This window comes from Notothenia rossii (assembly GCF_949606895.1).
Source record: "Notothenia rossii genome assembly, chromosome: 7".
Classification (NCBI taxonomy): Eukaryota; Metazoa; Chordata; class Actinopteri; order Perciformes; family Nototheniidae; genus Notothenia; species Notothenia rossii.
The window spans coordinates 82976561-83002835 of NC_136905.1; the positions used below are offsets into that span (position 1 = coordinate 82976561).

General features: G+C 42.0%; 3 protein-coding genes across 4 annotated transcripts in view; 1 reads left to right on the forward strand and 2 right to left on the reverse strand.

Moving 5' to 3' along the window:
- Positions 1–11015, reverse strand: part of strn3 (striatin, calmodulin binding protein 3) — a 31524-nt gene extending 20509 nt beyond the window's left edge. Inside the window, exon 1 of one of the 2 annotated variants that reach the window (XM_079693627.1) lies at positions 10526–11015. In XM_079693627.1, coding sequence (XP_079549753.1) covers positions 10526–10750 — 225 coding nt within the window. In that variant the 5' untranslated portion in view covers positions 10751–11015. The remainder of the gene's footprint in view (positions 1–10525) is intronic. The other variant, XM_079693626.1, reaches the window with a different exon arrangement.
- Positions 11016–12561: 1546 nt separating this feature from the next.
- Positions 12562–18092, forward strand: ap4s1 (adaptor related protein complex 4 subunit sigma 1). Its single transcript, XM_079691823.1, has 6 exons — positions 12562–12840; positions 14005–14158; positions 15095–15181; positions 15937–16005; positions 16105–16116; positions 16996–18092. Exons 2-6 carry the CDS (start codon positions 14021–14023, stop codon positions 17119–17121), a joined length of 432 nt encoding a protein of 143 aa, XP_079547949.1. The 5' UTR covers positions 12562–12840; positions 14005–14020; the 3' UTR covers positions 17122–18092.
- Positions 18093–19497: 1405 nt separating this feature from the next.
- The window catches only part of hectd1 (HECT domain containing 1), a 39019-nt gene continuing 32241 nt past the window's right edge, over positions 19498–26275 (reverse strand). The window contains exons 17-24 of the mRNA XM_079692874.1: positions 26009–26146; positions 25108–25583; positions 23841–23999; positions 22366–22444; positions 22145–22238; positions 21847–21997; positions 20681–20825; positions 19498–20351 (exon numbers count right to left, since the gene is read on the reverse strand). Coding sequence (XP_079549000.1) covers positions 20214–20351; positions 20681–20825; positions 21847–21997; positions 22145–22238; positions 22366–22444; positions 23841–23999; positions 25108–25583; positions 26009–26146 — 1380 coding nt within the window. The 3' untranslated portion in view covers positions 19498–20213. The remainder of the gene's footprint in view (positions 20352–20680; positions 20826–21846; positions 21998–22144; positions 22239–22365; positions 22445–23840; positions 24000–25107; positions 25584–26008; positions 26147–26275) is intronic.

Genomic DNA, 26275 nt, shown 5'->3' on the forward strand with positions numbered 1-26275 from the left:
ACCAACATGTCCATGCTTTTTAAAATCACATTTATTAAGGTCTGCGATTCGGTTCCAGGTAGAGGAAACGTTTCAATAAGAACAATTGGTGCAAAAACAGAACAGATATTATACAAGACTCTGTTCCGTCAACATCGCGGAGTAAACACTGAGATTTCCTCACATCTAAACGTCCAGCTCGCCTCCCTCTGTCTAACTCAGGGGTTCCCAAAGTGGGGGTCGCGAGATGATTACAAAATAAAAATGTAAAATAAATTGATTTAAAAAAAAAAATATATATATATTTTTAATTATTATTAATAATAACGTTTGCATAGACATTTTCAGGGGCGGACTAGCCATCTAGTGATAGTAGTGAGACAATAATGACACTCCCGCGAGAGTGCGGAAAACTGAAATTAATTCACTAGCCCCCCCCCCCCTCCCCCAGTCGACAGGGGGTCGCCACTGTTATTTTGGGGGTTGCGGGCTGAAAAGTTTGGGAACCCCTGGTCTAACTGACCACACCTGTCTCACTGCGCGTGCGTGCGTGTGTGTGTCTGTGTGTCTGTGTGTGTGTCTGTGTGTCTGTGTGTGTGCGTGTGTGTGTGTCTGTGTGTGTGTGTCTTTGAGCAGCTGCTTCTGAAACCAAACACTGATGAAGGCTGAGAGCTATTTATACTCAAAAACAGAAACACACACACACACACACATATTGGACGCTCTTTGCCAGGGTGCCCATGGCAACTGGGGGGGGGGGGCGTTCAGAGGCAAACTGGGGGTCTCGACTTCCTCTAGTGAAGGTCGCCATGACAACTGGAAAACTAGAGGCGAAACTCACCCTCCACCCGGTGAAACGAGAGACGGACAGACTGAGAGGAAGGGAGTGAACTGGGAGGAGGATGACATAACAAACAACACTAACACAGGGAGAGCTCTGATTGGACAACACTGATTGACAGCAACAGATCTAGGCCACAGCCGTGTGAGTGTGAGAGAGAGTGTGAGTGTGAGTGAGTGTGACCAAACGTCTGAAGCACTTCCAGTAATGTAGTGTCAGTCAAGGACGGCTAGAAATGAAGACTGACGTTAATTTAAAAGGGAAAATCTCCCTGATACGGTGTGATGTCACTGTGAGTCATTAAGTGTTACAGGAAATTGACCATGACAAACATATTATGCTTTTTACTGACCATTGTACATATTAAGTGGCACAGTGAGTAAGCTGACCCTGAAGTAAGCATCACACGGTTTCCTTGACAAAATCCAATGTGATTTTTCTGGTGGATTTTGAGATGAAACACAAGTTTATGTTAATGTAATGTTTAATTTAGCAGGCTAACCTTCTCATATTAACACCACTGTGATGTGTTTGAACTGCAATCGGCAGAAGTGAAAAGCTAAAGTTTCGGCTATAAAGGAACGCCAGCCTAGTCACATTAGTTTAAGCTAAAGGTGGCTAATGTCCGAGGTGGTGGATCTGTAACGGAACGTCCACACGGCTCCGTCGCGTTGAAGCTTGTCTGGTGCACGACCAACAACCAATCACATTCATCTCCCGCCCCGGACACACAAGCACGCGGTTTGATTGGCTAGCGCTTGTACTGGCATATGATTTGATTGGCTGGGATTGTATTTTTTTGCAATTTCTTCCATTTCCCATGCTGTGGTGGAAGTGAAGGTGAGCATGGGAGCTGTGTTGAGGGTCTGCTGACACACGGTTGTTAGGACTCTCCTCTGTCTCTGTTTACTGTCGTCAGTCGGTCTGATGTTGAGTTAATGTTTGATATGTCGCTGCACTTTGAGCCAAAGATCATCTCTCACAATATCATATTTCTGTACGAAGTTACCCATCTATGAAAACATGCCATACAATTTATCGTCTTGCACTTCTAATGTTTCAGGATGGATTTTGCTGTCGACACCCAAAACTCACATCTGGTATGAAAACAAATTGTTCTATTTTTTTAAATATAAACCACTGTATTGCTTCCATGCGAGATCAGTGTCACACTATAACCTGACAAATCTTTCTTATAACAAGTGGCTTCTTAGTTTTTAGGACATACAAACATTATAACAAGCCGTGGCTGAAAATCAATTTTACATGAAAACGCCATATAACTAACTTCAGAGTCATCAAAAGTGAAAGGACGATCGTTTCCACCATCGATTAATCTGTCAATTATTTTCCAACACAGTTTTGAGGGGAAGACAAGGTGGATGTCTTTAAATGTCTAAAAACCTAAAGAAATTGGGTTTAATATGATATCAAACAGATTAGAAACAGTAAATCTTCATATTTCAGATAACTAATTAATTAAATCATCACAAAAACGTATTTGTAATTATATTCTGTATATTGACTCGTACATTAATCTATGCAGCATTACAAGTTCTTCATCTCCTTTCTGACTTATCCTCAGATCTTCTGAAAGCGTCACGATGACGGGTGAATTATAAATAAGTATTTGGACTAATCTGAACGGGACCCTGTAGCATAAAGAAGCCTGAACTGTTTGTTAGTCAGTGAGGAGCAGCTGTCCGTGCGTCTCTTCTCAAATCATTGGGATTTGTTTTATAGTGTTCTCAGCTTAAGACCGACCCCCCCCCCCCTCCCTCTGCACCTGGTGCACATGAATCAAGTTCTTTAGGGAGCTCAGTGAGGTCAGAGAGCTCGGTGAGGATGATGATGATGATGATGAAGGGGGCTGTGAAGTGAGCTCACCGGCCCAGATTGACCAGGATGACAGATCAGGATAAACAGAGAGGGGCATTCCTCTGAACAACTGCGTCATAAACACACACAAGCACACACAAGCACACACACACACACACAAGCACACACACACAGACACACACAAGCACACACACAGACACACACACTTTATAAAGTCAAGAGACAAATGCAGTGTAAACTACTTCACTCCGAAAATAAAAAACCGCCACCATGAACGACAAAATAAAATAATAAGCTAGAAAAACAGATCACATTTCTTTATAATGTCTTCATTCTGTGACTGCCAGCTGAACTTTGGCCCGTGTGTGTCTGTGTACGTGTGTGTGTGTACGTGTGTGAACGTGTGTGTACGTGTGTGTACGTGTGTGTACATGTGTGAATGTGTGAATGTGTGTGTGTGTGTACATGTGTGTGTGTGTACATGTGTGTGTGTGTGTGTGTACGTGTGTGTACGTGTGTGTGTACGTGTGTGTGTACGTGTGTGTGTACGTGTGTGTGTGCGTGTATGTGTACGTGTGTGTGTGTACGTGTGTGTGTGTGTACGTGTGTGTGTGTGTACGTGTGTGTGTGTGTACGTGTGTGTGTGTGTATGTGTGTGTGTGTGTACGTGTGTGTTGGAGTTAATTTGGGGTCGTTCTACTTTTAGCGTCCAGCTGGGATCGATGTGTCAGAGCAGGGCTCAGTAGGCCAGTTCCACTCACTACAGCCTGCCAACACACAGCAGGTAAAAACACTGTGACCTTTGACCTCCTGGATGCAGGCTTGGCTGTGTGACATGTGTCTTTCTCTCTCTCTGTGTAATTCTTTTTTTTTACTTTAATGTGACGCCCTGCTGGTCTGGTGGGAACCCTCAGTTCAACTCAGAATAATTTCTCTGTCATTTTTTATTTCATTTGAGTAAAAGAAAAGGTAAGAAGGCAGTAATGTCGACTATTTAAAAGGCCACCTGTCATACAAACTCTAGGGGGTCTATGTTACATTAAGTATAGGTTATACAGTGCCACAGTGAAGCGTCCTAAAACCCGGAACTAAACTCCTTCCGGTTCCTTGGACAAAAAGCAATGCAATTTCTCCGTAGGATTTTAGAAAATATCTGGAAATAAGGTCTGTGGTTGAGACACATTGAAGAGACCGATCACGTTTTGTTCAGCCGGATAATCTCCACATGTCTACCCTACTTTTATCATTTTCAAATCATAAATCTAATCTCCAGAAGCTAAATGCTAACGTTATGCTATAAAGGAACTACAGCCGAGTCCAGCAGCACGACTTCAACGTCACGCCAACTTCAGATCCATATTCAAACACACAGATTCTAAATGGAACGAGTTGAAGCGTTTGTTTGAACAGTCTGCAGGAGGCAGGGACTTGCTTTCAATCAGAACAGAAACTAACTTAGAGGAGTGTTTACGTGTTCGGCGTCATGACGTACAACGGCCTCCACGACTTCTGTAGTCCTATTCAGCCACTTGGTAACAACCATCGTTTTTCAGACACGTACACTCTTCAGAAATCACCAGTGGGGTCACTGCTGATGGATTTAATGTAGAACAAAACGTGATCCGTCTCTTCAATGAGTCTCAGCCACAGACCTGATTTCCAGATATTCTCCAAAATCCTACGGAGAGATCCCATTGGCTCTGAGACGAGGGAACCGGAAGTGGTAAAATACTAACTTACTTCCGGGTTTCAGCACGCGTTTCACTACGCGTCAAATATCGTCGGCCACAAATGACTCATAAAAAATATATTTTTTTTTTTTATTTTTTTTGCTAGTCTGATGGATAGTGAGGTGGGCTGATGATCGGAAGGTTGCGAGTTCAAATCCTGCCTGGAACACCACTACTAGTGTGCCCTTGAGTAAGGCACTTAGCCCTCGGTTACTCTAGGGAGTGTCCCTGTAGTTGGTCATTGTCAGTCGCTTTGGAATAAGGCGTCTGCTAAATGCCTAAATTGTAAATGATATTTCTGGGAGAATAAACCCCACGGATCCTCAACTCCGGTGTGTTTCACTCATTAACAACGCAACACAGAGCAACAAGAACGTTGTCTACAGTAGCCATGAACTCGCATGTATTATCTTATTTGAGGGGGGGTGGATGCTTGGACCACCCGAATAGGTTAAGGGGTCTTTGGCTTTTTTTGCCGGGGGGGTGCGGTGCCCCCACAAATAGAATCAAATTCTGTGGGAAACACTGAGGTTACTATCATCACCGTCTAAACTTCTGATCCACCTTAATCCAATGTTTAGTCCGTGAAAAGCAACAGAACTACCCAGAACCTAGAGAGGTCTCATTCAAATTAAAAAGTTTAAAGCAACAGAACCAAAAAGCTAACAATACTGACACATTTTGATATATGATTAAAACAAGCAGTGAATCCACCTGATGCACTTCACTGCTGTCGATATATCGATTCATCAAAAGCCTGTGTTGTGAATAAATGTGCGGCATGTCAAACAGAACGACACCTGCCAATACAAACATCGAGCGTCTTTCCCAACAGCTGCTCTTTTACACATCAGTACATTATGGACAACAGCTGGATTCAAAATAAGACTCAGATCGATTCAGCAGACTGAGATATATATCGTCTGCCTGGCGCCTAGATTACCCAAAATGCAACAGTTTACCTTGTGATTGAAGAAGTTACAGCCACAGTTTGTCCCTGCTGATATCAAGGCACTGCATTGTGAAAAACAATAATCTGCTCCCTAATGTTTATTTACAGATTTAGATTAGACATGGCATTTCTGTGAAGTTACAGATAAACAAAAATAAGATTTAAATTTAATATAATCCTTTTTGTAGAATTAGAGCGGAATCCCACGAGCCAAGAAAGCGTATCAGATGTTTTCACTCTTCCTAATTTCCCAATGTCGTCCGGTTTGGATGTGTATGGAAAGGTAAACGCTGGTCAGAGGTTAACTTATGGAGCGGCTCAGCATCCTAACTGAAGTCTCCTTACGTCCTCCAGCTCTCTGACGGCTACACAAACTGACCGAGCATCAATATTTTACTGCTCAGGTGCTTTTAACAAGCCTGGTCCCTAACAGCTTCTCCCTGTGGAGCTCACATCATCACTGCAGGGAGTCTACTGATAAATCACCCGCTTTCAAATCAGAGCTGACCCCAGTCCGGCCAGTGCAAAGTGAGAAGGAGATAGATGTGAAGTACCGTGTGCAAAATCTGTCAACACTGCTCCGTTTATACAGCACACAGGAACACACTGTGCTGGAGTTAAGAGAGATAACATGTCAGCAAAAACGTAACTGCCTGTCAACACATAACAGGCGTGTGCATAGATACACGTCACACAAACTATGTGGGAAAAACGCATGAAGTTGGAAATTATTACCAACAAAATTAACACAAACCATTAGAGATGTCCCGATCCGATCACGTGATTTTCAAAAGATCGGAATCGGGAGGAAAAAAATCGGGGATCGGGATTTTTTTAATATTTTTTTAAATTTTGTATTCAATGTTACAAAACAAAAATGACCATGTTCAAGTCTTAAAGTCATCCTGAGGCCTTAGTTTTGGTTTCAAATTACACAACATCCTGTATGTGTTGCTTCTTTGGGGCTTGTTCTCATAGACCTGCTTATTTCTCTCAAATCTGGCAACAGAGTGGGCGCAGTGTCTAATTGTAGCAGTAAGCTAACGAGTACTGAAAGCTTTATTTTGTTTTGATCCAATGCTGCACAACTGAACTGATCCAATGCTGCTGTGAAAGAAAGAAGCTATATCCATGTTGGATAGAATATCACATTTAAATAAAAAAATAACCTTAAGGGACAACTTGAATGCTTTTTTTTCTCTTAATGCATTGCATAAAGATCGGATCGGGAAAAATCGGTATCGGCAAATTGTCAAAATCAAATGATCGGAATCGGATCGGGAGCAAAAAAAGGTGATTGGGACATCCCTACAAACCATGTAACCTTTGCACGTCTACTGAACATGTCAATAAGACGCTGCCTTTGTGTTTATCTTTGGCAGTTTGAAGACGTCTTATTCCAAATATTCCCTCAGTGTTTGTGTGTTTGCTCCACATGTGAAGACGCAGGAAGATTAGGCAAATCACAGATTAAAAAGTGTCTCTGGGTTTTTAGACGGATCTCCGAACAGCACAGTCATCGTGGTGTTTCTTTGGGATTTACTTTGAAGTGATGTTGGAAAAGGAAGATATTACAAATGCGTGTAGGAGGCGTGTGGCGCAGTGGGTTGGTGTTCGGTATTCAGGTTCAAACCCCATTGTAGTCAGCATGTTGTTGTGTCCCTGAGACACTTCACCCCAAATTGATCCACAGTACTGAGTATGTAAGTCTCTTTGGATCAAAGCGTCTAACATGTAATATAATGTAAATGCTGGACGCTGCTCAGCACGATGAGAACACGACGGGTACTTTATCAGGATTGTTGTTCAAATGTTTACAATAGAACAACAAGACACGACAGTCAGCCGTGCGACTGCTGGTTTCCACGCAGAAGAATCTCTAGAAACAATATACAAAAGACTAATATGTTAGATATAATAAAAGTACTTTTCCCGGTGCGTTAACTCATCTTGCATTTCAAAAAGCTCATCAAACACTGGCAGATAAAGTCCTGTGCAAACTGCCAGGTTATCATGTTTCTGTAGTTCTTCACTTTATTTACAACTTCCCTTTCCTTCCTCAATGTCGGCCCAAATCATGAACTTTGGGAAGCAGCTGGATTTGTGGCACTGAACCTTAGCGCTATCCCGCATGAAAAGCTTTCAGCCGATTCTGTACTGCCATAACTCAAGTGAGAAAAAATGATGATAAATGAAGTGTAGTATTATTTCAGTGTAGATCAATAGTGTCTGGATGATTATTCTGCTAAGGTTAATAGTCACTCAAGTATTAGTTAATGCCTTAAATCAAAGTGGAAGAAGCTATTAAACTAAACTTGAAATTTGAGTTTTAAAATCGCAATTAAACTCCCAACCTTCCACGACTACTAAAAGTATAAATGAAAATCATCACCACTCATTCCCTGTGTATTCATAAGGCATTTCCACAGAACCGTTTAGTGGCTTCACACTTGATTGGCTCTCCTCCTACAGTAAATGTTAACATTGAGGAATGTGGACACCTTGGTGTGTGTGTGTGTGTGTGTGTGTGTGTGTGTGTGTGTGTGTTCTCTTATCAAGAACACTGACGAGTCATGCAAAAGGCATCCAGTGTCACAACGCAACAAGTCCGAGCAGAGCAAACACAGAGTGTGCAACTAAGACCCTGTCATTAAACACACACACACGTACACAGCTGGCAGCTTCCACTTCAGTCCGCTTACTGCAGGGTGTGTTACGACAAAGACATGAGCTGCACCACATTTCAGCACTTTAACACACATTTTTTGCCGGCGTCATAAAATATTAATTCCTGTTCCAAACATTTCTGCATGGATACCATATTCACATACATGTTATAAGGAATAATCAGTTTACACACACACACACACACACTTTTTTCAACTATATCAACTCAATGTATACGTAACTGTTCAACGTATTGGAATGTGATTTAAAGGCTTTATTAATACTATTTGACAGCCAGGTGGATTCACTTCTTTACCGACTACATACACTTTCTACGTTGGCTCAGGGTTGAACTCATGGGCCGACAGAGGAAAGTGATGACAGCAACAGTGAATGCTAAAGTGCTACGTTACCACTCTGCAGAGGTGGGGAAGTATTTAGAGCCTTTTTAGAGCCAGTTAAAGTACTAATACCATGCTGCAATAAGAACTAATTACTTCAGAGAAAGTGTCCAAGTATAATAAGAAACATGTACTTTCAGTAGAAACGGTGAATGTCATACTAATATATATTATAGCATTACATTATTATACGTCAGGACTTCTGGGGTGTAAACATTTGGAACTATTAAGGAATATTTACTTTGATTATAGATTCCTCTGCTGATTGATTTCCCAACTAATAGATTGATTGTTGTTCCTACACTTAATCAGGGTATCTGCAGGAATCCTGAAGTCAGATGTAAAACCTTTTAAGACCCTTTCCATACATCTTAAGACCTCATCGTCACTTGGAGTTCTAAACGGTTACCTTGGCGACACACTTTACCTCACATTGACTATATACAGTATTGATTGTCCTTCCTCCTTATCTTCCAACCATTTGGACGCAGACTTGCATTTCCCCATAACGATGTTGTTCAACAACCGGCGTAAACGGGCCTTCGCGAGCTATCAAGCAGTGAGCGTGATGTCCTGTTCAGATGACGTGAAATCCAACGGGATGCCATAAATAAACTACACAGAATCACACTACACACCTACGCAATGATTACATTCAGGCAGACTGTGGAATACAACCTCTTTGGACCATTTATATACTTATTGAAAACAAGCTACAAAATGTAACACCTTGGAACATGCCGTTTAATACTTTTTAATAGCCTTCATTTTTGCTAAATTGATTTATCAACTTTTAACACTTTTTAAGACCCCCCTCGGACACCCTGTTAATGACAAATGTATCAATTACCCAGAGCCCAAATTGACACCTTCAGACTCTGGTGTTGCCCAACAATCCGTCCTAATATCACCATCATTACTTATAAATCACAAATATTGACATGCTTTAACTTCTTCACGCTTGAAATGTTACTACATGAAAGATGACAAACTATTCATATCATTTCAGATGAACTTGTTATAACTGATGGATATTGTTAATTCAATGTTCATTTAAAGCAGAAATCTTAATGTGTAAAGTGAGAAAAGCTGTGAGATGAATAGGGTGGATTAGAGTAGTAGCACAACAATAAACCTTTAAGTGAACTTAAGTAGAGTGTGTCGGGTAGTTTGCTCCTTCTCCAACAGACTGATCCAGCTCTGATGTCACAGGAGGACAGATACAGGAAGTCATTCGTGCCAACTGCATTAACACTGAACAACTATTCACCTATGACTGGCAGAACAATCACTGCTCCATAGTTTGACCAAGACTCTCCACAATTTGCACAACTGTATTTTAAATACTATCCCATGTCTATGCTCCTTAAGTTAATGTCTATATTTCTGGTGCTGTGGTATATTGGGCTTTTACAGAACATTCTAACTTATGCAGGACATTTTATAATGTGTATTATTTGTGGTATATGTCTTATGTAAATATTAAATATATGTTATCATGTTTATACTCTATACCACCTTTACAATATTTGAATGCCTGTCAGAAAATAATCAACCAATTTGGGATGAATAAAGTATATATCTACTTATCTATTAAACTTATAAGTGGACTTAGTTCTGTCTTGTTTTCAATGTTGATGTGTTTCTATTTTATGTTTGTTTATTTTCTACTCTTTTGATGTTCACATTATGGGCAATGCCTTGTTTTAAAATGCCGCTGAAAAGAAAACAATCCCATTTGGGGATTAACTGAATCTTATCCTATCTTTTACCACCAGCCACTCTGACAGCGATGTGAAGCTAACTAGCTCCAGCTAAGGGCTAACTAGCTCAAGCTAACTGTAACCGCAGCACATTCCGCTATTCCTGTCTGCCCTATGGCTCTACCATGTTAGCTTAGCTACTTAGCATGCTAGGGTACAAACATTTCATTCGCCGCAAACGTTAGCGACCATTTGACGTGCAGTAAATATATATATATTAATACAAATGTCAATATGAATTGATAAGATGGCTGATTACAACTAAAATGCTTTAAGTTAAACAACGTCTCCGCTTGCTGTTGTTGTTGTTGTTCTTAGCTTAGCATAAATCAGTGCCAAGCTAACATGCTAACCTGGAGCTCGGCCCTCTCCACTTCCCAGTGCGCTCTCTCCATCTCGAAGCGGGCCCACTCGTGCTGGATGTAGTGCAGGATGCCGGGGATGGTGTACTGCTGTCGGGGCATCTCGTCCGGCTGGTGCGGCACCATGACTCCTCCACCACCTCCATTATTGCTCCCTGACTGTGGAGGTTGTCTCTGGGATCCGACCCCTCCTCCTCCGCCGGGGTGCTCATCCATGTTGTTTTTTTTTTAGAAAAGTAGAAGGAAAGTCCCAGGCAGCAAACGGTCCAACTGAAATGATTCCCGCCCGGTCCGGTTCCCCCCCCCTCTCTCCGTTAGAGTCGGTGTATCCGCTCCGTGTGTGTCGCTCCGCCGCGGTGTGTGAGGCTAGCTGCCCCCCGGAGCGCGGTGCGGTGAGAGCGGCTGTTTGCGGACGGTGTTTGTGTATGGCTCTAACCGGCCGCCATTACTGCTCTCTCTCGCTCTCTCTCCCTGGATCATTACGGGAGGGAGAACCCAGCCGCGGTGCATGACGGGAAGGTCAATCCAGCTTTTTTTTTCTCGGTCAGCCACTATGGAACGTTCAAGGAATACAAGAAAGCGTGGGAAATCTTACCTGAATTCATTCAGAGTCTATTATTATTATTATTATTATTATTATTATTATTATTATTATTATTATTATTATTATTATTATTATTATTATAAGATAAGAACAGATATATACTTTATTGATCCCCGTAATAAAATGCAGGTGTTATAGCAGCAACAGAATAAGAGAGAAACACACATAGTACACATGAGAATATACACACAGGGATGATAAGAATAAGTAAGATAAGAATAAACACGTATGAATAGACCATAGACATTGAAAAAAGAACATAAGTAAAACTCTGATAAGGTGAATGTACATATATACAGAAGAAAATTAACACAAGACCAATGGTTGGATCATGTTACAAAGAAACACAGCAGAAGTGTCATTTTTGGATGGATGGCCCTACAGTAGAGAAAATGTGGTAAAATAACCTTTGCCCTGCCCTCAGACAGCCCACCAGGCTGAGGACCCCCCATGTATTTTTAGTATTTCTTGCTTTTCTATATTCTTGATAATGTGATAATGTGATACAAGTAAAACATGTATTAGAGGCATACAAAGCAAATGTTACAAATATTTGCAACAGAGAATCAAAACAATGTAGTGTACGTCTTAAACAACACTATCAAGGGAAATCAAGAGAAAAGGGCTTCACACACACACACACACACACACACACACACACACACACACACACACACACACACACACACACACACACACACACACACACACACACATACACACACACACACACACACACACACACACACACACACACACACACACACACACACACACACACACATACACACACACACACACACACACACACACAAAATTCGATTTGTCAATGTAAATGTGATCTATGAATTATTGTAGATTTCAAAATGTTAGTATAATTGGTTGACGAATCATTTTGTTTGAAATAACAATATTTTATATCATGATCATTAATAATTATGAAACGGTAATTTAGGAAGTGGAGAATTGATTGATTGATTGATTGAAAAGTTTATTAACAGCTTGTATATTGGGTACAGTACAGTACAGCTCAAAACATACAATTGTTAAGGGGATGCAGACCAGAGAAAGACTTTCATCTTGTTTACATCAGGGTCCCCCATTTCCAATTCATCATATCATTTAAGACATACAAGACATATTTGACATACAGATAGCTTATTTACAATTTACATACAGGTGTTTTTTTACATACAGATGGCTTACTTACAAATTTCATTTTAGATTTCATTTTAGATTTCTGAAAGTATTCAGACACTTCACTAGTTAAAATACCACACTTTAATTCTACTAAAGTTACAATTTAAAATGAAAATATACTATCCTCTGTTTACAGAATCTGTAATATGGTATTTAGTTAAACAACAATAAATGAAAAACTTAGAAATGATGGCTGAGTCTTAGAGATCCCATTTACCATTTCTTTCTTGAACGCACCATATGCGGGCTCTACTGAGCATGCGTCAGAAACAACTCCAGTTAGCATCATAGCTTCTTGTAACTGAAGCCTCTTGTTTATTTCAAAGTAATTTAACCATATCATAATTTGAATCGTTAAACTATAATATACTCGTTTTATTTAACTTAGAGTGTCTGAACTTCGGACTGAATACAAACAACATTTAAAAGAAGCTAACAGCAGCTAGCTTTGGAGTTGTTGTTATCCTGTGATGATGATTTAGCTACAAGCTAACAGCTGTTGGTAAGTCAACATTCATGATTTTAACCAATAACTGACACCGTTGGGTTATTAACGGTTAATAACGGTTAATATGTGAAACGACGGGATGACATTTCTCTCATTGTAAACTGCTGTTTAATAGTTTTTTTGGCACATTTACTTAACTAAATACTTGTACTTTACTTGAGTATTTCCGTTTCTGCTAAGAAGTACTCAGATCTTGTACTTAGTAAAAGTAGAAGTACTCAGATCTTGTTCTTGAGTAAAAGTAGAAGTACTCAGATCTTGTACTTGAGTAAAAGTAGAAGTACCAGAGTGTAGGAATACTCTGTCACAGTAAAAGTCCTGCATTCAAAATGTTCCTCAAGTAAAAGTAGAAAAGTATTCTCATCAAAATATAGTGAAAGACAGTAAAAGTAGTCATTGTGCAGATTGGTCCATTTCAGAATAATAGATATGATATGTTTTATAATGATTGATCATGAAAGTGTTCTCAAAGCTGGTAAAGGTGCAGCTAGTTTGAATGACTTTGTATACTGCAGGGTAGCTGGTGGATTTACTCCAGGTGGAACTAAAGTCTGATTTAACACTTGATTAGATTTCACATCATTCATCCACATCTGTAAAGTAACTAAAGGTATTAAATGCATGTAGTGGAGTACAAGTACGCCATTTACCTCTGAACTGTAGTAAGTACACAGTAGAATGACATTGAAATACTCAAGTAAAGTACCTAAAAATTGTACTTCAGTCCAGTACTTGAGTAAATGTACTTAGTTACTTTACATCAAAAACTATAATCCAATAAAACTGTATTTACAAAGCTGAAAGGTCCCAGTGCTTTTATTTTTGGTACCTAAATATATTTTATTGACTTATTATTATGTATTTATTTCAACAAGGACCATGCATAGAAATACATGAGTCTCAGAAAAGAGACGAGATGAATTATGCTAGATTTAAGCGAATAGCTCATTTCCATCTGCACGCCTTAGGGAGGTACATAACAATCAACAAACACTAAAAACATTGCCTAATCTCCATCACACTAACAATTATAAAACACGATTTAAGTACAGGTCAATAAAATAATACGTAGTACATTTAAAATATAATATTACAATACAGTTAACAGTTAAAAGCTCAGATGACAGTGTAATGAAAAGCTGTGACTGTGTGTTTCAGGCGGCTGGCCCTCAGGATGATAAAGTTTGTTCTGATGGTGAACCGGCAGGGTCAGACCCGGCTGTCCCGGTACTTCCAGCCGGTGGAGCTGAGCAGGAGAGCAGCGCTGGAGGCAGAAGTGGTGCGATGCTGCCTGAGCCGCAAGAAGGACCAGGTACCTGTCTGTCTGTCTGTCTGTGTCTGTCTGTCTGTCTGTCTCTGTGTGTGTGTGTGTGTGTGTGTGTGTGTGTGTGTGTGTGTGTGTGTGTGTGTGTGTGTGTGTGTGTGTGTGTGTGTGTGTGTCTGCCTTTCTCTCTCTCTGTCTGTCTGTCTGTCTGTCTCTCTGTGTGTCTGTCTGTTGTGTGTCTGTCTGTCTGTCTGTCTGTCTGTCTGTCTGTCTGTCTGTCTGTCTGTTGTGTGTGTCTGTCTGTCTGTCTGTCTGTCTGTCTGTTGTGTGTGTCTGTCTGTCTGTCTGTCTGTCTGTCTGTCTGTTGTGTGTCTGTCTGTCTGTCTGTCTGTCTGTCTGTCTCTGTGTGTCTGTCTGTCTGTCTGTCTGTCTGTCTGTCTCTCTGTCTGTCTCTCTCTCTGTCTCTCTGTCTGTCTGTTGTTTGTCTGTCTGTCTGTGCGTGTGTCTGTCTGTCTATGTGTCTGTCTCTCTGTCTGTCTGTCTCTCTGTTTGTCTGTCTCTCTGTCTGTCTCTCTGTCTGTCTGTCTCTCTGTCTCTCTCTCTGTCTCTCTGTCTGTCTCTCTGTCTGTCTGTCTGTCTTTCTGTCTGTCTCTCTGTCTGTCTGTCTGTGCTTGTGTCATAGTTCTGTTTCACTTTATGGTCATTTCTTGACTCTTCTTGGAGTCATTTTGTGTATCTTCGCAGCTGTTTACATCTTCTATTAGTGGCTGTTTGCTTCTTAGTAGCTGCTCTCATATCCTTGTTTCAACTTCCTTTGTGATCATCGTGTGTCTCTTTGCAGCCTTTTTAGCATGTCTTTGTAGTTCCCTTGTGTCTCTTTGTAGTTCCTAATGATTGCCCGTTGGTTAAACCGTCCATGGTCTGTGTTTCTCGATGCCACATGTAGTGTTCAGTAACTGATCATTAACCTCTGGTTGTTCCCAGTGTTCCTTCGTGGAGTACAAAGACTTTAAGCTGGTGTACCGTCAGTACGCGGCTCTGTACATCGTGGTGGGAGTCACCGACAACGAGGTGAGGAATACGGTTCACAGGATTCAGAGACGTTGTTAGAATACATTACCCGAGTATTACATTACATGTTAGACGCTTTTATCCAAAGCGGCTTACATACTCAACACTGTGGGCAATCCCCACAGGAGCAATTTGGGGTGAAGTGTCTCAGGGACATGCTGACTGGAGTAGGGTTTGAACCTGTGACCCCCTGATAACAACACCAACGCACAGCCCACTGAGCCACACGCCTCCCTTTAAACTGCTGCTAAAAAAATATTCCCAACAGACACACTATTTCCTGTTGTTTAATTAGAAACTAGCGCTGTTTCAGGTGAAACCATGAAACCGTTCACTTGTGTCCCTGGTAAGTTAACAGGCACAACACTCGGTGTATGAACTGCACCTGAGGTCACTAACACAAGCTGCAGACGGTATTTACATTAGGCAGTTTTGAACAAGCAATGTTCATGAAACTAAAGTCAGTGGTGGAGGAAGTATCCAGAATTTTTATTTAAGAAAAAGTGCTAATACCACCGGGGAAGGTCTGTATTCAAACCCTTACTTTAGTTAAAGTTTTTGTAAGCAAATATTTACCTTAAATACTTCAAATAAAAGTATTGATTGTGCTGTAAAATGTTTTATTGCTGACTTCAGTTATTGACTGTAGGTCGGACAAATGATTTGATTTAGTGATTCATCCTTCATCATGTATGTCATTATTCTCAGTGTCTGTTCTGTTGTCTTAAGCCTTAAAGGAAAGTTTGTCTCCACAGAACGAGCTGTCCGTCTACGAGCTGGTTCATAACTTTGTGGAAGTTTTGGATAAATACTTCAGCCGAGTGGTGAGACTTTACATCACTACGACTGAACACACAGAGAACTGACCGTCTGTTGTTACATTTTTTAATCTGATAGCTTTTGTTTTTTTTGTCTCCCAACAGAGCGAACTGGACGTATCCTTTAAAGGTCCCCTATGATGCTGTTTTTCATCCATATATCACAGGTCTCAGATATATACAGAGCCTGTCTCTGATTGGCTGAAACACCAAACAGATCATTGCAGCATTACCCATAATCCCCTCTGTTTCAGCCCTGTTTCCCCAAAGTGCTGATTCTCTGTCTGTTGCTGTAGATGAAAATAAGGAGGAGGGAGGGGGGGGGGGGGGGGGGTACATTGGTTGGTGATTGGCTAATGGTTACACAAGACAAAACATCGTTATGACATCATCAAGTGGCCAAAATCTGATCAGCTCATTTTCAGACAGGTTTTTATAGAAATGGATCAAAAAGAGAGAATCTTTGTTCCTGAAACTTTCAGAGAAGAGGGGACACATGTTGATGTAGAAGAGACATGAAGAAGAGGGGACACATGTTGATGTAGAAGAGGGGACACATGTTGATGTAGAAGAGACATGGAGAAGAGGGGACACATGTTGATGTAGAAGAGACATGAAGAAGAGGGGACACATGTTGATGTAGAAGAGACATGAAGAAGAGGGGACACATGTTGATGTAGAAGAGACATGAAGAAGAGGGGACACATGTTGTTGTAGAAGAGACATGAAGAAGAGGGGACACATGCTGATGTAGAAGAGACATGAAGAAGAGGGGACACATGTTGATGTAGAAGAGACATGAAGAAGAGGGGACACATGCTGATGTAGAAGAGACATGAAGAAGAGGGGACACATGCTGATGTAGAAGAGACATGGAGAAGAAGTGGATTTTGCATTATAGGTGACCTTTAAAAACCGACCAATCACAGCTTCTCATTGTGTGCATGACTTCCTGTTTGTTGCATATTTATTTCTTTGACTCCACATCGTCTCCAGATCATGTTTAACTTGGACCGAGTCCACATCATCCTGGACGAGATGATCCAGAACGGACACGTGGTCGAAACCAACAAGAGTCGCGTCCTCGCGCCGCTCACTGCTCTCGACAAGATGGGCGAATGAGGCGCGACAGGAAGTGATGTCACAGACTGGATTTCATAATGTCATCAAGTGGATTTTCATAAAAGACTTGAAAGGAATTGAACCTGCAACCTTATGACTTTTAAAGCTCCGGATGTTTGTTACAAATGAATAAGGAGCAATACGTTGTGAATGGATCTGCTGCTTTATGACCCAAAAGCATGGATGGATTTCCCCACATGTGTTTCAAGGATTTATTTACTTTTATTTGAATAAATACGTTTATAAAAAAAAAAGTCAAAGGTATGCACGTTGATTGACCCTCTGGTGGTCATTGTGACCCAAACGAGTGTTTTTTATTTTAATTTCATATATCCTCTGTGTTTCTCTGAGGAAGGCTGCACCAGAACCACTATTTCAAGGATGCTACTTCGAGTCTCGCCGAAGGACTGTTCCAATGTCCAGGCTGCTAGGAATTTTACCGAGGCCGGCGTCCTTCATAGAGGGAAATTTCGAGGCTGCACATGTGGTCTTAAAATCCCCACAATGCTTTGCGCACGAACCAATTTCCCAAATCTTTGGCGGAAAATGTAAGGCAGGGCCTCTCATATGACGCACACCTACACACTTGCTAGCCTGTTCCACTCTTCGTTCTCCGAATGCTAGGAAGGATTCTTGCCTCGCTTGTGAAGGACCACAGGTGTTTCTCAATGTCGAGGACGCTTCCTTGGTAGACAGCTAGGCAAAGAAGGGTGGAACAGGCTAGCAAGTGTGCTTCGGCGGGCCTCGATGACGTAGTATCCTTGAAATAGTGGCTCTGGAGTATCCTTCCTTGACATTGAGAAACACCCCATTATGTCGGAAGACATATCCTACCAAGGAAGCGTCCTCGACATTGAGAAACACCCACTAAGTCAATATTTCTTGTTTTCTTGAACGAACGTGTTTCACAAACCCCTAGTTATGTGTTTTTTGTTATTATATCTTTGCATTAAAACATGTTAGTGTCACAATACCGGTTTCCTCAATTTTGAAAAATACATACATTTAAAATGAATTATTCTCTGTTTATTCAGAATTGTTGAACAAAAACAAATTACATTTGATGTAAATATTATATATATTTTCTAAATTATTCAGTTGTCTTTCATTCTCTACACATTTTTATTGTCAATCCTTTCTGCATTATAAGATTTCTAATATGTTGTGAATCAGATGCTAAATTCACATTAAGATCTAATTCTCATGTAACAAACCAGAGTATAAAATAAAGTTAGACATCAATAATAACTTAAAAAATCAAATGTTATTCTCAAATGTGACGGTGAGTAATTGCAGAACATAAGCACCTTCATAACTCCAGTCAGTACTCTAAAGGACTCTTCGCATTTCCACTGCAGGGCCTCGCACGGCTTAGTACGGTATGGCTAGGCCTCGTTAGACCTTGTTAGGCCAGGCTCACTTTATGCTGCGTTTCCATCACAGTTTAGTAGTTGGGGCCGCGGTAACTATAGTAACGCAGTGTAGGCGGAGCCGTAACGTCATCTTCAATGCGAAACAGAAAACCAACATCAGCCGTTAGCTGTTAGCACTCGGAGCTCACCATATTTGTTCAGAAGTTAAACAAGTCCAAACTACAGACTGTCTGTGTCATGGCGAATACAGTCGCTGGTTTATTTATGTCTGTACAGGCCGTTGTTGTGAGTGTGGACGGTCGCAGCATATTGTAGCGACCCTGTATAGGGTGCTGGGTGTGTCACTCAAGCATCCCCCGTCTCTCTGCCAATCACAGAGCTGCACAGTAATGCTGGTCGGTGTGCGGGCCTGTGGTTGGGGGAGGGCTGGGGAGTTGTGACGTTGACCCTGCTTGTGTGTGTGAGTTAGGGAGTGGACGACTGAGTGATGTTGAACCTGTAACCTGTATCTGTATGCGATCAAAGGAGTTATTAAACCTAATAACTTGAAGCCTGTTTCCGACTCCTATTGTCGAACGCTACAATATACAACGTTAGCTTAGCCGAACTCCATTCAAAACACGCATTTTAAAAAGGTGTTTGGCCTGCCGTCTGTCTGCAGACTTGTCAAAGCATTAATTCATGGTTTCTACTAACTGGTATCAGTATGTTGTTACTTCGGCATCATTTTGAAACGTGTATTACAATTAAATCACGGTCAAATATGTTCATGTTGTTGTAGTTGCCAGCGATTCTCTCACTAGTTTAGCACACTCAGCCCGACTCAGCCCGGCTGTTGGCCCGGAAAGAAATTCGATTTTGGAGAGCCAGAAAACTGTGAAAAGTACCCGTTAGCCGGAACTACCCCGAGTGGAAACGCAACAAAAAACGTCTTAAACCGCGCTGTAGTGGAAATGCGCCATGTGTGTTAACTCCAGTCAGTACTCTAAAGACCACAGGACTCTTTGTTAACTTCAGACTTTGCAAACATTTTAATGATTATTTTTTTTGGAGCATACACATTTGAAAATATCTGTTTACCTCAAACTGCAACTTGAGTTAAATAAATGTTTATAATAATATACAAAGAAAATACAAGAGGGAGAGCAGAGCTTTTTCTCTTTAGATGTGCCGCGCACACAACCAGTGTTTTTGTCTCTATAGCTTCATTAAAGTAAAAGAAACACCAAATGCACTCTGACCTTTGACCTCTACAGCCGGCCAGGAACAACCCAAAAAACTGTCGCACACACACGGGAACAAAAAAGCAATAAAATGAAATAAAAAGAGAGGAAGAAGAAGAAGCATGATTGATTGAAGGAGGAGGAACAGAAGCTACCAGTCAAACCAGGCACTAAACTGAGGAGGAGGAGGCGCACACGCGCACACGCACACACACACAAACACACACACACACACACACACAGGTGGGTGAGGAGGATGAAGAACACGAGGAGACAAGGGAAGGAGGTGAGGTGAGGGGGAAAGGATGTGAACTTTTCTTTCTTTTTATTCTGCAACATAAATCCTCCTCCTCCTCCTCGTCCTCCAGCTGTCAGTCAGTCAGTCGGGTGGTTTCCGATTGGCCGGCTGAGCTGTCAATCACGCGGCGGCGGAGGAGGAGGGCGGGGCGGCGAGACGGACTTGAGGAGCATGCTCAGCGAGGCGAGGGGTCAGAGGTCAGTTGAGGTGGAAGCCTTTCTCCATGGTGGCGGCTAACAGGCGCTCCCGCATGATGTCCTCGGAGGAATATTCCGGAAGCTTTAGGTAGTGAACGCACGTGTTGACGGACGGGTAGCTGGAGTCCGTGGCGTCCACCTGTCAATCACAGGGAACACGAGTTAATGAGCAATATTTTCTATTTAGAACGTGTAACACAATAATACAAACAAGATTATTATAATATTGAAATGAAACTATGAACTATGATACTGTACAAACTTAAGCAGTATCAAATTGATAAACTCAAATATTATTGACTTACAAATGATATATAAACAAATGATCTAACTACACAACCAAAAAGGGGTGGGAAGAAGTTTACACGTATTTAATCCCACCCCTATCTCAAAAACTAAATTATTAACATATCTTAGTTTTCTGACTGAAAACACAGTATTTTATTTTACATTCAGAGAGCAGCCTACCTTTCTGACGATGGTGAGGCGGGGGTGCAGGTTGGCCAGGCCTCCGGGGGGCAGCGTGGAGCAGCCGGTGGTGAACTGGAGGAACGCTTTTCTCTCGTCAGACGACATCCCGCACAAAACTCTGACGAACCGCACGAAACCGGGACTGAAGAGGAAAACAGTTTACATTAGACAGAGAAAAACTGAAACTCTGATACATGAAGGTCTGTCCGTGGTTAACAAAAGCTGAGTTCATGGACTGTTTCTACGACATAGAAATACGTCAGTAGATACCCCACTGGTGAATGTCTGAAGCTTCTATGTTTCTTAAAATGGAGGTTACCATCACTGAACGTCATCAAGCCCAACATTAGCCACCTTTAGCTTAGCGGTGTGGACGTGAAGTCATGTGACCGTGCTGTAGTTCCTTTATAGCCCAACATTAGCCCCGTTTAGCTTAGCGGTGGTGACGTGAAGTCATGTGACCGTGCTGTAGTTCCTTTATAGCCCAACATTAGCCACCTTTAGCTTAGCGGTGATGACGTGAAGTCATGTGACCGTGCTGTAGTTCCTTTATAGCCCAACATTAGCCCCGTTTAGCTTAGCGGTGGTGACGTGAAGTCATGTGACCGTGCTGTAGTTCCTTTATAGCCCAACATTAGCCTCCTTTAGCTTAGCGGTGGTGACGTGAAGTCATGTGACCGTGCTGTAGTTCCTTTATAGCCCAACATTAGCCCCGTTTAGCTTAGCGGTGGTGACGTGAAGTCATGTGACCGTGCTGTAGTTCCTTTATAGCCCAACATTAGCCACCTTTAGCTTAGCGGTGGTGAGGTGAAGTCATGTGACCGTGCTGTAGTTCCTTTATAGCCCAACATTAGCCACCTTTAGCTTAGCGGTGGTGAGGTGAAGTCATGTGACCGTGCTGTAGTTCCTTTATAGCCCAACATTAGCCACCTTTAGCTTAGCGGTGGTGACGTGAAGTCATGTGACCGTGCTGTAGTTCCTTTATAGCCCAACATTAGCCACCTTTAGCTTAGCGGTGTGGACGTGAAGTCATGTGACCGAGCTGTAGTTCCTATATAGCCGTGCTGTAGTTCCTTTATAGCCTAACTCTAGCTTTTTACATCTTAATACAGGTTTTTTTTTACAGCTGTATTGGGTTTTTTCTTTCTGCCAACGGGACGCACCTGTCTCTGGTGTAACCCAGCTTTGGTTCTGTGTAGTTGACTATGTCTTCAGAAGTCCAGGACGGTGATTGGTTGCCGCAGAGGATCATCTGAACCTCCTTATGGCTGAAAGAGCTCAACTTCTCCATCGGGAACACTCGGTTAAATCCGTCTGAGGAGGAGAAGAAAAAGAGAGAAGGGGGATTTCTCATTAAAACATCTACAAGGTATATTCTCCTGCTACATTTAGAGAGGGCTTATGAACAAATATGATGAAAAATGAAGCCATCAGTTTGTAATGACAGTCTTGAGTGTTTACCTCTGAAGGCCTCCATCTGTTTCTGGATGCCGGTGTGCATACAGAAGTCAAACATCAACTCCACGTACTCCTCTGCGTTCTCCATAGTCACCATCTACATAGAATTAGACACATTGAGTATCAACTTAAAAATCAGTCAAAAAACGTCCTCAAAAAGCAGGACAACTTTCATCGTTTCACTGATTTACAGCCACAGCTCTGAGGCGTCAGGTTGTTTTTACCTCATCGTCTCCGTTTGTTTTGAGATCCACAGCTGAGAAACCGTGAACCTTCGAGGACGGACAGAACTGGAAATTCAACCTGAAGAGAAAAACAAAACAAGAGGAGGGTCAGGTCAGATCTGAGGAGCTCTAAAAAGGTCAGAAACTTGAAGATTTAACCCGTTGAGCCCTGAGCCTGTTTTTCAGGTCTCGGGCTCGAAAATGACATTCCCAGAACAAATTACCATAATTTCCCTAAAGAGGAAAATTAATCATCTTTTTTCTCAAAGCAATGATAAACCTGTGAGTTGGATGAAGAAGAGTCAGAATCACTATATATTTTTATTTTTTATTTTAAAGTAAATTCAGATTGAACAAAGAAAGCATTACTTATTGTGAAAACTACCCTTGAATGATATAGTAGACTAAAAGCTTTAGGAATCCAAACTATAACATAATAAGTACCCTGTATCAAGATTGATGCAAAACAAGTGACATTTGACCTTTTTAGAGAGGTTTAGCAAAAAAAACACTTCTGGGGTCATTTGGGTGGATTTTCCATATCTCTGGCCCCCCTCGATCGATTCTGGTGATTGACACCTCTTTCTAACCATTAGAGCCATTAGAATCGAGGGGAAGTTCCTAAAATCCATCTAAACATTACCCATTGGTGAATGAGACCGGAAGCTCTCATACACTCTCGTAGCTATCATAACAGCTATATATGAAATCTCAGTTTTTGACATCAAAATTGAATGATGGATTATCAGTAATCATTTCAAAGTGACAGACACATTGGATTAACCTTCAGCAGCGTTTTTTTATCGTTTTAATGCCATTGAACACAACTTTTGATCAGAAAAAAACAAAGGTAAGACATATTGCCGTGTTGGCTACCTAAGGCTACGTGGTGTGATGTCTTTGTTAGCTTCTCAGGTCGCGAGTTCGGACCGGTTAGTAATGATACTAATACCTATATAATCTGTGGAATCTCAGCTTTAATCGGATATCTTGTTTGTGCAGATACGAAAAGTAATAAGGGTATTTTTACCTTGAGTTCTGTGCTAAGTGCGTCGCGCAGGGCTCATTTAGACGCTTCTTACGAGACTTGTGTTTTGTTTCGGTAAAAATGGTTTGTATCGTCAGTTAGCTGAGTTTCTTCCCGTGAAATGGGTATGACACATTAATAGGTTTTTAAATGTTAAGAAGCCCTGAGACACAGTTTCGTGAAAAAGAAACCCCGCAGCCCCCTGTACCGGGGGCTCTCGGGCTTAACAGATTGAAGGAGGTATAACGATTAGAGATAATGCATTGTTTACACGCCTTTCCGTAACTGGCTCACTGCTACCAGCTGGAGATCAGTGAAAGGACCCTGATGCTTTCGGTGATAACTAATCTTCCTGTAAAATGTAATAAACTCTCCATTCCGATTTATATTCAGGGCTTTCATAAATGTTTCATATCCCATTGAGACTTGTTAAGTGTGTGAGTTTTACCCGAGGTCCTCGATGCAGAGGGGGGGTCCGGAGCCCAGCGGGTTCCTCAGCATCAGGTCCTGCAGTCTGGTGTTCTTCTCATCTTCAGACAAACTCTTACTGGACAGAATCTGCCTCCTCTTCACCGCCAGCTCCTTCACCTCCTTCAGGAACTTCGCCCTGTGGGAGGAAGAGGAGCGGGAGGAGAGGGAGGAGAAGGAGGAGAAGGAGGAAGTAGAGAAACGGGAAGATGGCGGGAGGAGAGGAAATACATGACATTATAATGTGCTACATCTTTATAAAATGGTTTTTAATTACTCATTATTGCCAAAGAAAACAGAAAATCTGAAACACAAGCTCCACTGTTCATTGGTGGACATTAAAAAGACACGCCCCCCTTCCTATTTGTAGTTTTTTTTGTAGTCTTTTGGGTCTCTTCCTGGTTGTTATGTGTCTCTTTTGGCGCTTTTCCACTGCAGCACATAGCACGGTTTTTGGTTGCGTTTCCACTCGGCGTAGTTCCGGCTAACGGGTACTTTTTCACAGTTTTCTGGCTCTCCAAAATCCAGGTTCTTTCCGGGCCAACAACCGGGCTGAGTCGGGCTGAGTATGCTAAACTAGAGAGAGAATCGCTGGCTAGGGGCTACAACTACAACAAGATGAACATATTTTACCGTGATTTAATTGTAATACATTTCTAAATGATGCCGAAGTAACAACATACTGATACCGGTTAGTAAAAACCATGAATTAATGCTTTGACCAGTCTGCAGACAGACGGCAGGAGAAACACATTTTAAAATGCGTGTTGTCTGAATGGAGATCAGCTAAGCTAACACAGTATATGCTCCGACCGTCCACACTCACAACAACGGCCTACAGACAGAAATAAAGCTGTATTAGCCATGACTCAGTCTGTGGTTTGTACTTGTTTAACTTCTGTCTAGTTTCTGAACAGATATGAGGAGCTGGGAGCTCTGAGGGCTAACAGCTAACGGCTGTGTTGTTTTTCTGGGGCTCTCATTGAAGATGACGTCACGGCTCCGCCTACACTGCGTTACTATAGTTACTGCTCCAGCTACTAAACTGAAATGGAAACGCAGCATAAAGTGAGCCTGGCCTACCGAGGCCTAACTATACCGTACTAAGCCGTGCGAGGCCCTGCAGTGGAAAAGTGCCATTAGAGTGACATCCTGTAGAGTTAGAGAGCAGATACACCTCCATGGCTCTTTAAAAAAAAAATCCATAAATCTAAGAAAACTGAATAAATAAATCAAACCGTTCTCACCTGTGCGGGTTGACCAGCTGGAAGTCGTCCCAGGTGAGGATGCCGTGGTACCAGGCGGGGGGTTTGGGTTTGGGGGGGTCCATGATGAACTCGGACTTGGAGTCTTCATCAAAGCTCCCCACAGAGTACGTCTCCTGGCTCTCCTCGGTTGAAGCCTCTGACTGCATCTCAGACAGCAGCAGGAAGGGATGCGTGTGGGGGGGTCCGTTAGGGTCGTGGCCCCTGCTCTGATACAGCAGCTTACTCATGTTGGACTTGATGTCCCCCATGCAGAGCAGCTTGAAGAAGGGCTGAGAGACGGGAAGGTCCACCAGACGGTTGTCCTGGATGCACTTGGCCAGGAACACGCCCAGGAAGTGGAAGAGCTTTGTGATTCGCTCCAGTTCCTCACTGTCCTGAGGGAAGGGCGCCGCGAACAGACCGCAGGATCGCTGCACGTAGTAACCGGGGGGCTTCAGACCGCCGCCCAGATCCACCTGAGACACAGACAGAGGATCAGTTCATGTGCAACAACACCTCTTATGTGCAATATATACTATTCAATGTTTATTTATATAGCCCAATATCACAAAACACCTTTGTCTCTGTGTTCTTCACAGATTAACAAACTAAAAGATTAATCAAATGACAGGAAGATAATGAAAAGATAAGAGTGTAAAATACAAATAATAAAAAGAATAAACACGGAGGACAAACATAGGCTTTATTAAAAAGGACGGTCTTAATGTTACTACGCTTATTACTGGCTGCTACCTCATTACATTCACCTACTTTTATGAATCAAACTTTATTTCTATAGCACTTTTCATACAGAAAACGCCAGACGAAGTGCATCAAAACCCCCAAAACGATACACAAAGATATAAAATGCTAGCCCCTGACAGAGGAACACGTGACCCACCTGTCGGGACTCGTCGTCGGGGAAGTCGTCGTCACAGAGCCACATCCCCAGAGAGGTTCTCTGAAACTCTGCGGCCACCAGAGCGTAAAACTCCAGAGTTGGACCCAGACCCGTCCCCTCCTCACCCAGAAACTCCACCTGCACACACAATTACACCCAAATGATTAATATACAAGGCTTCATTTTGAATGTTAGTGTCGCTTTAAAGGAAAGTATTTTAAATGTTTCCTTAAGGTTAAGTGTGTTCATGGATGTATAATAAGAACT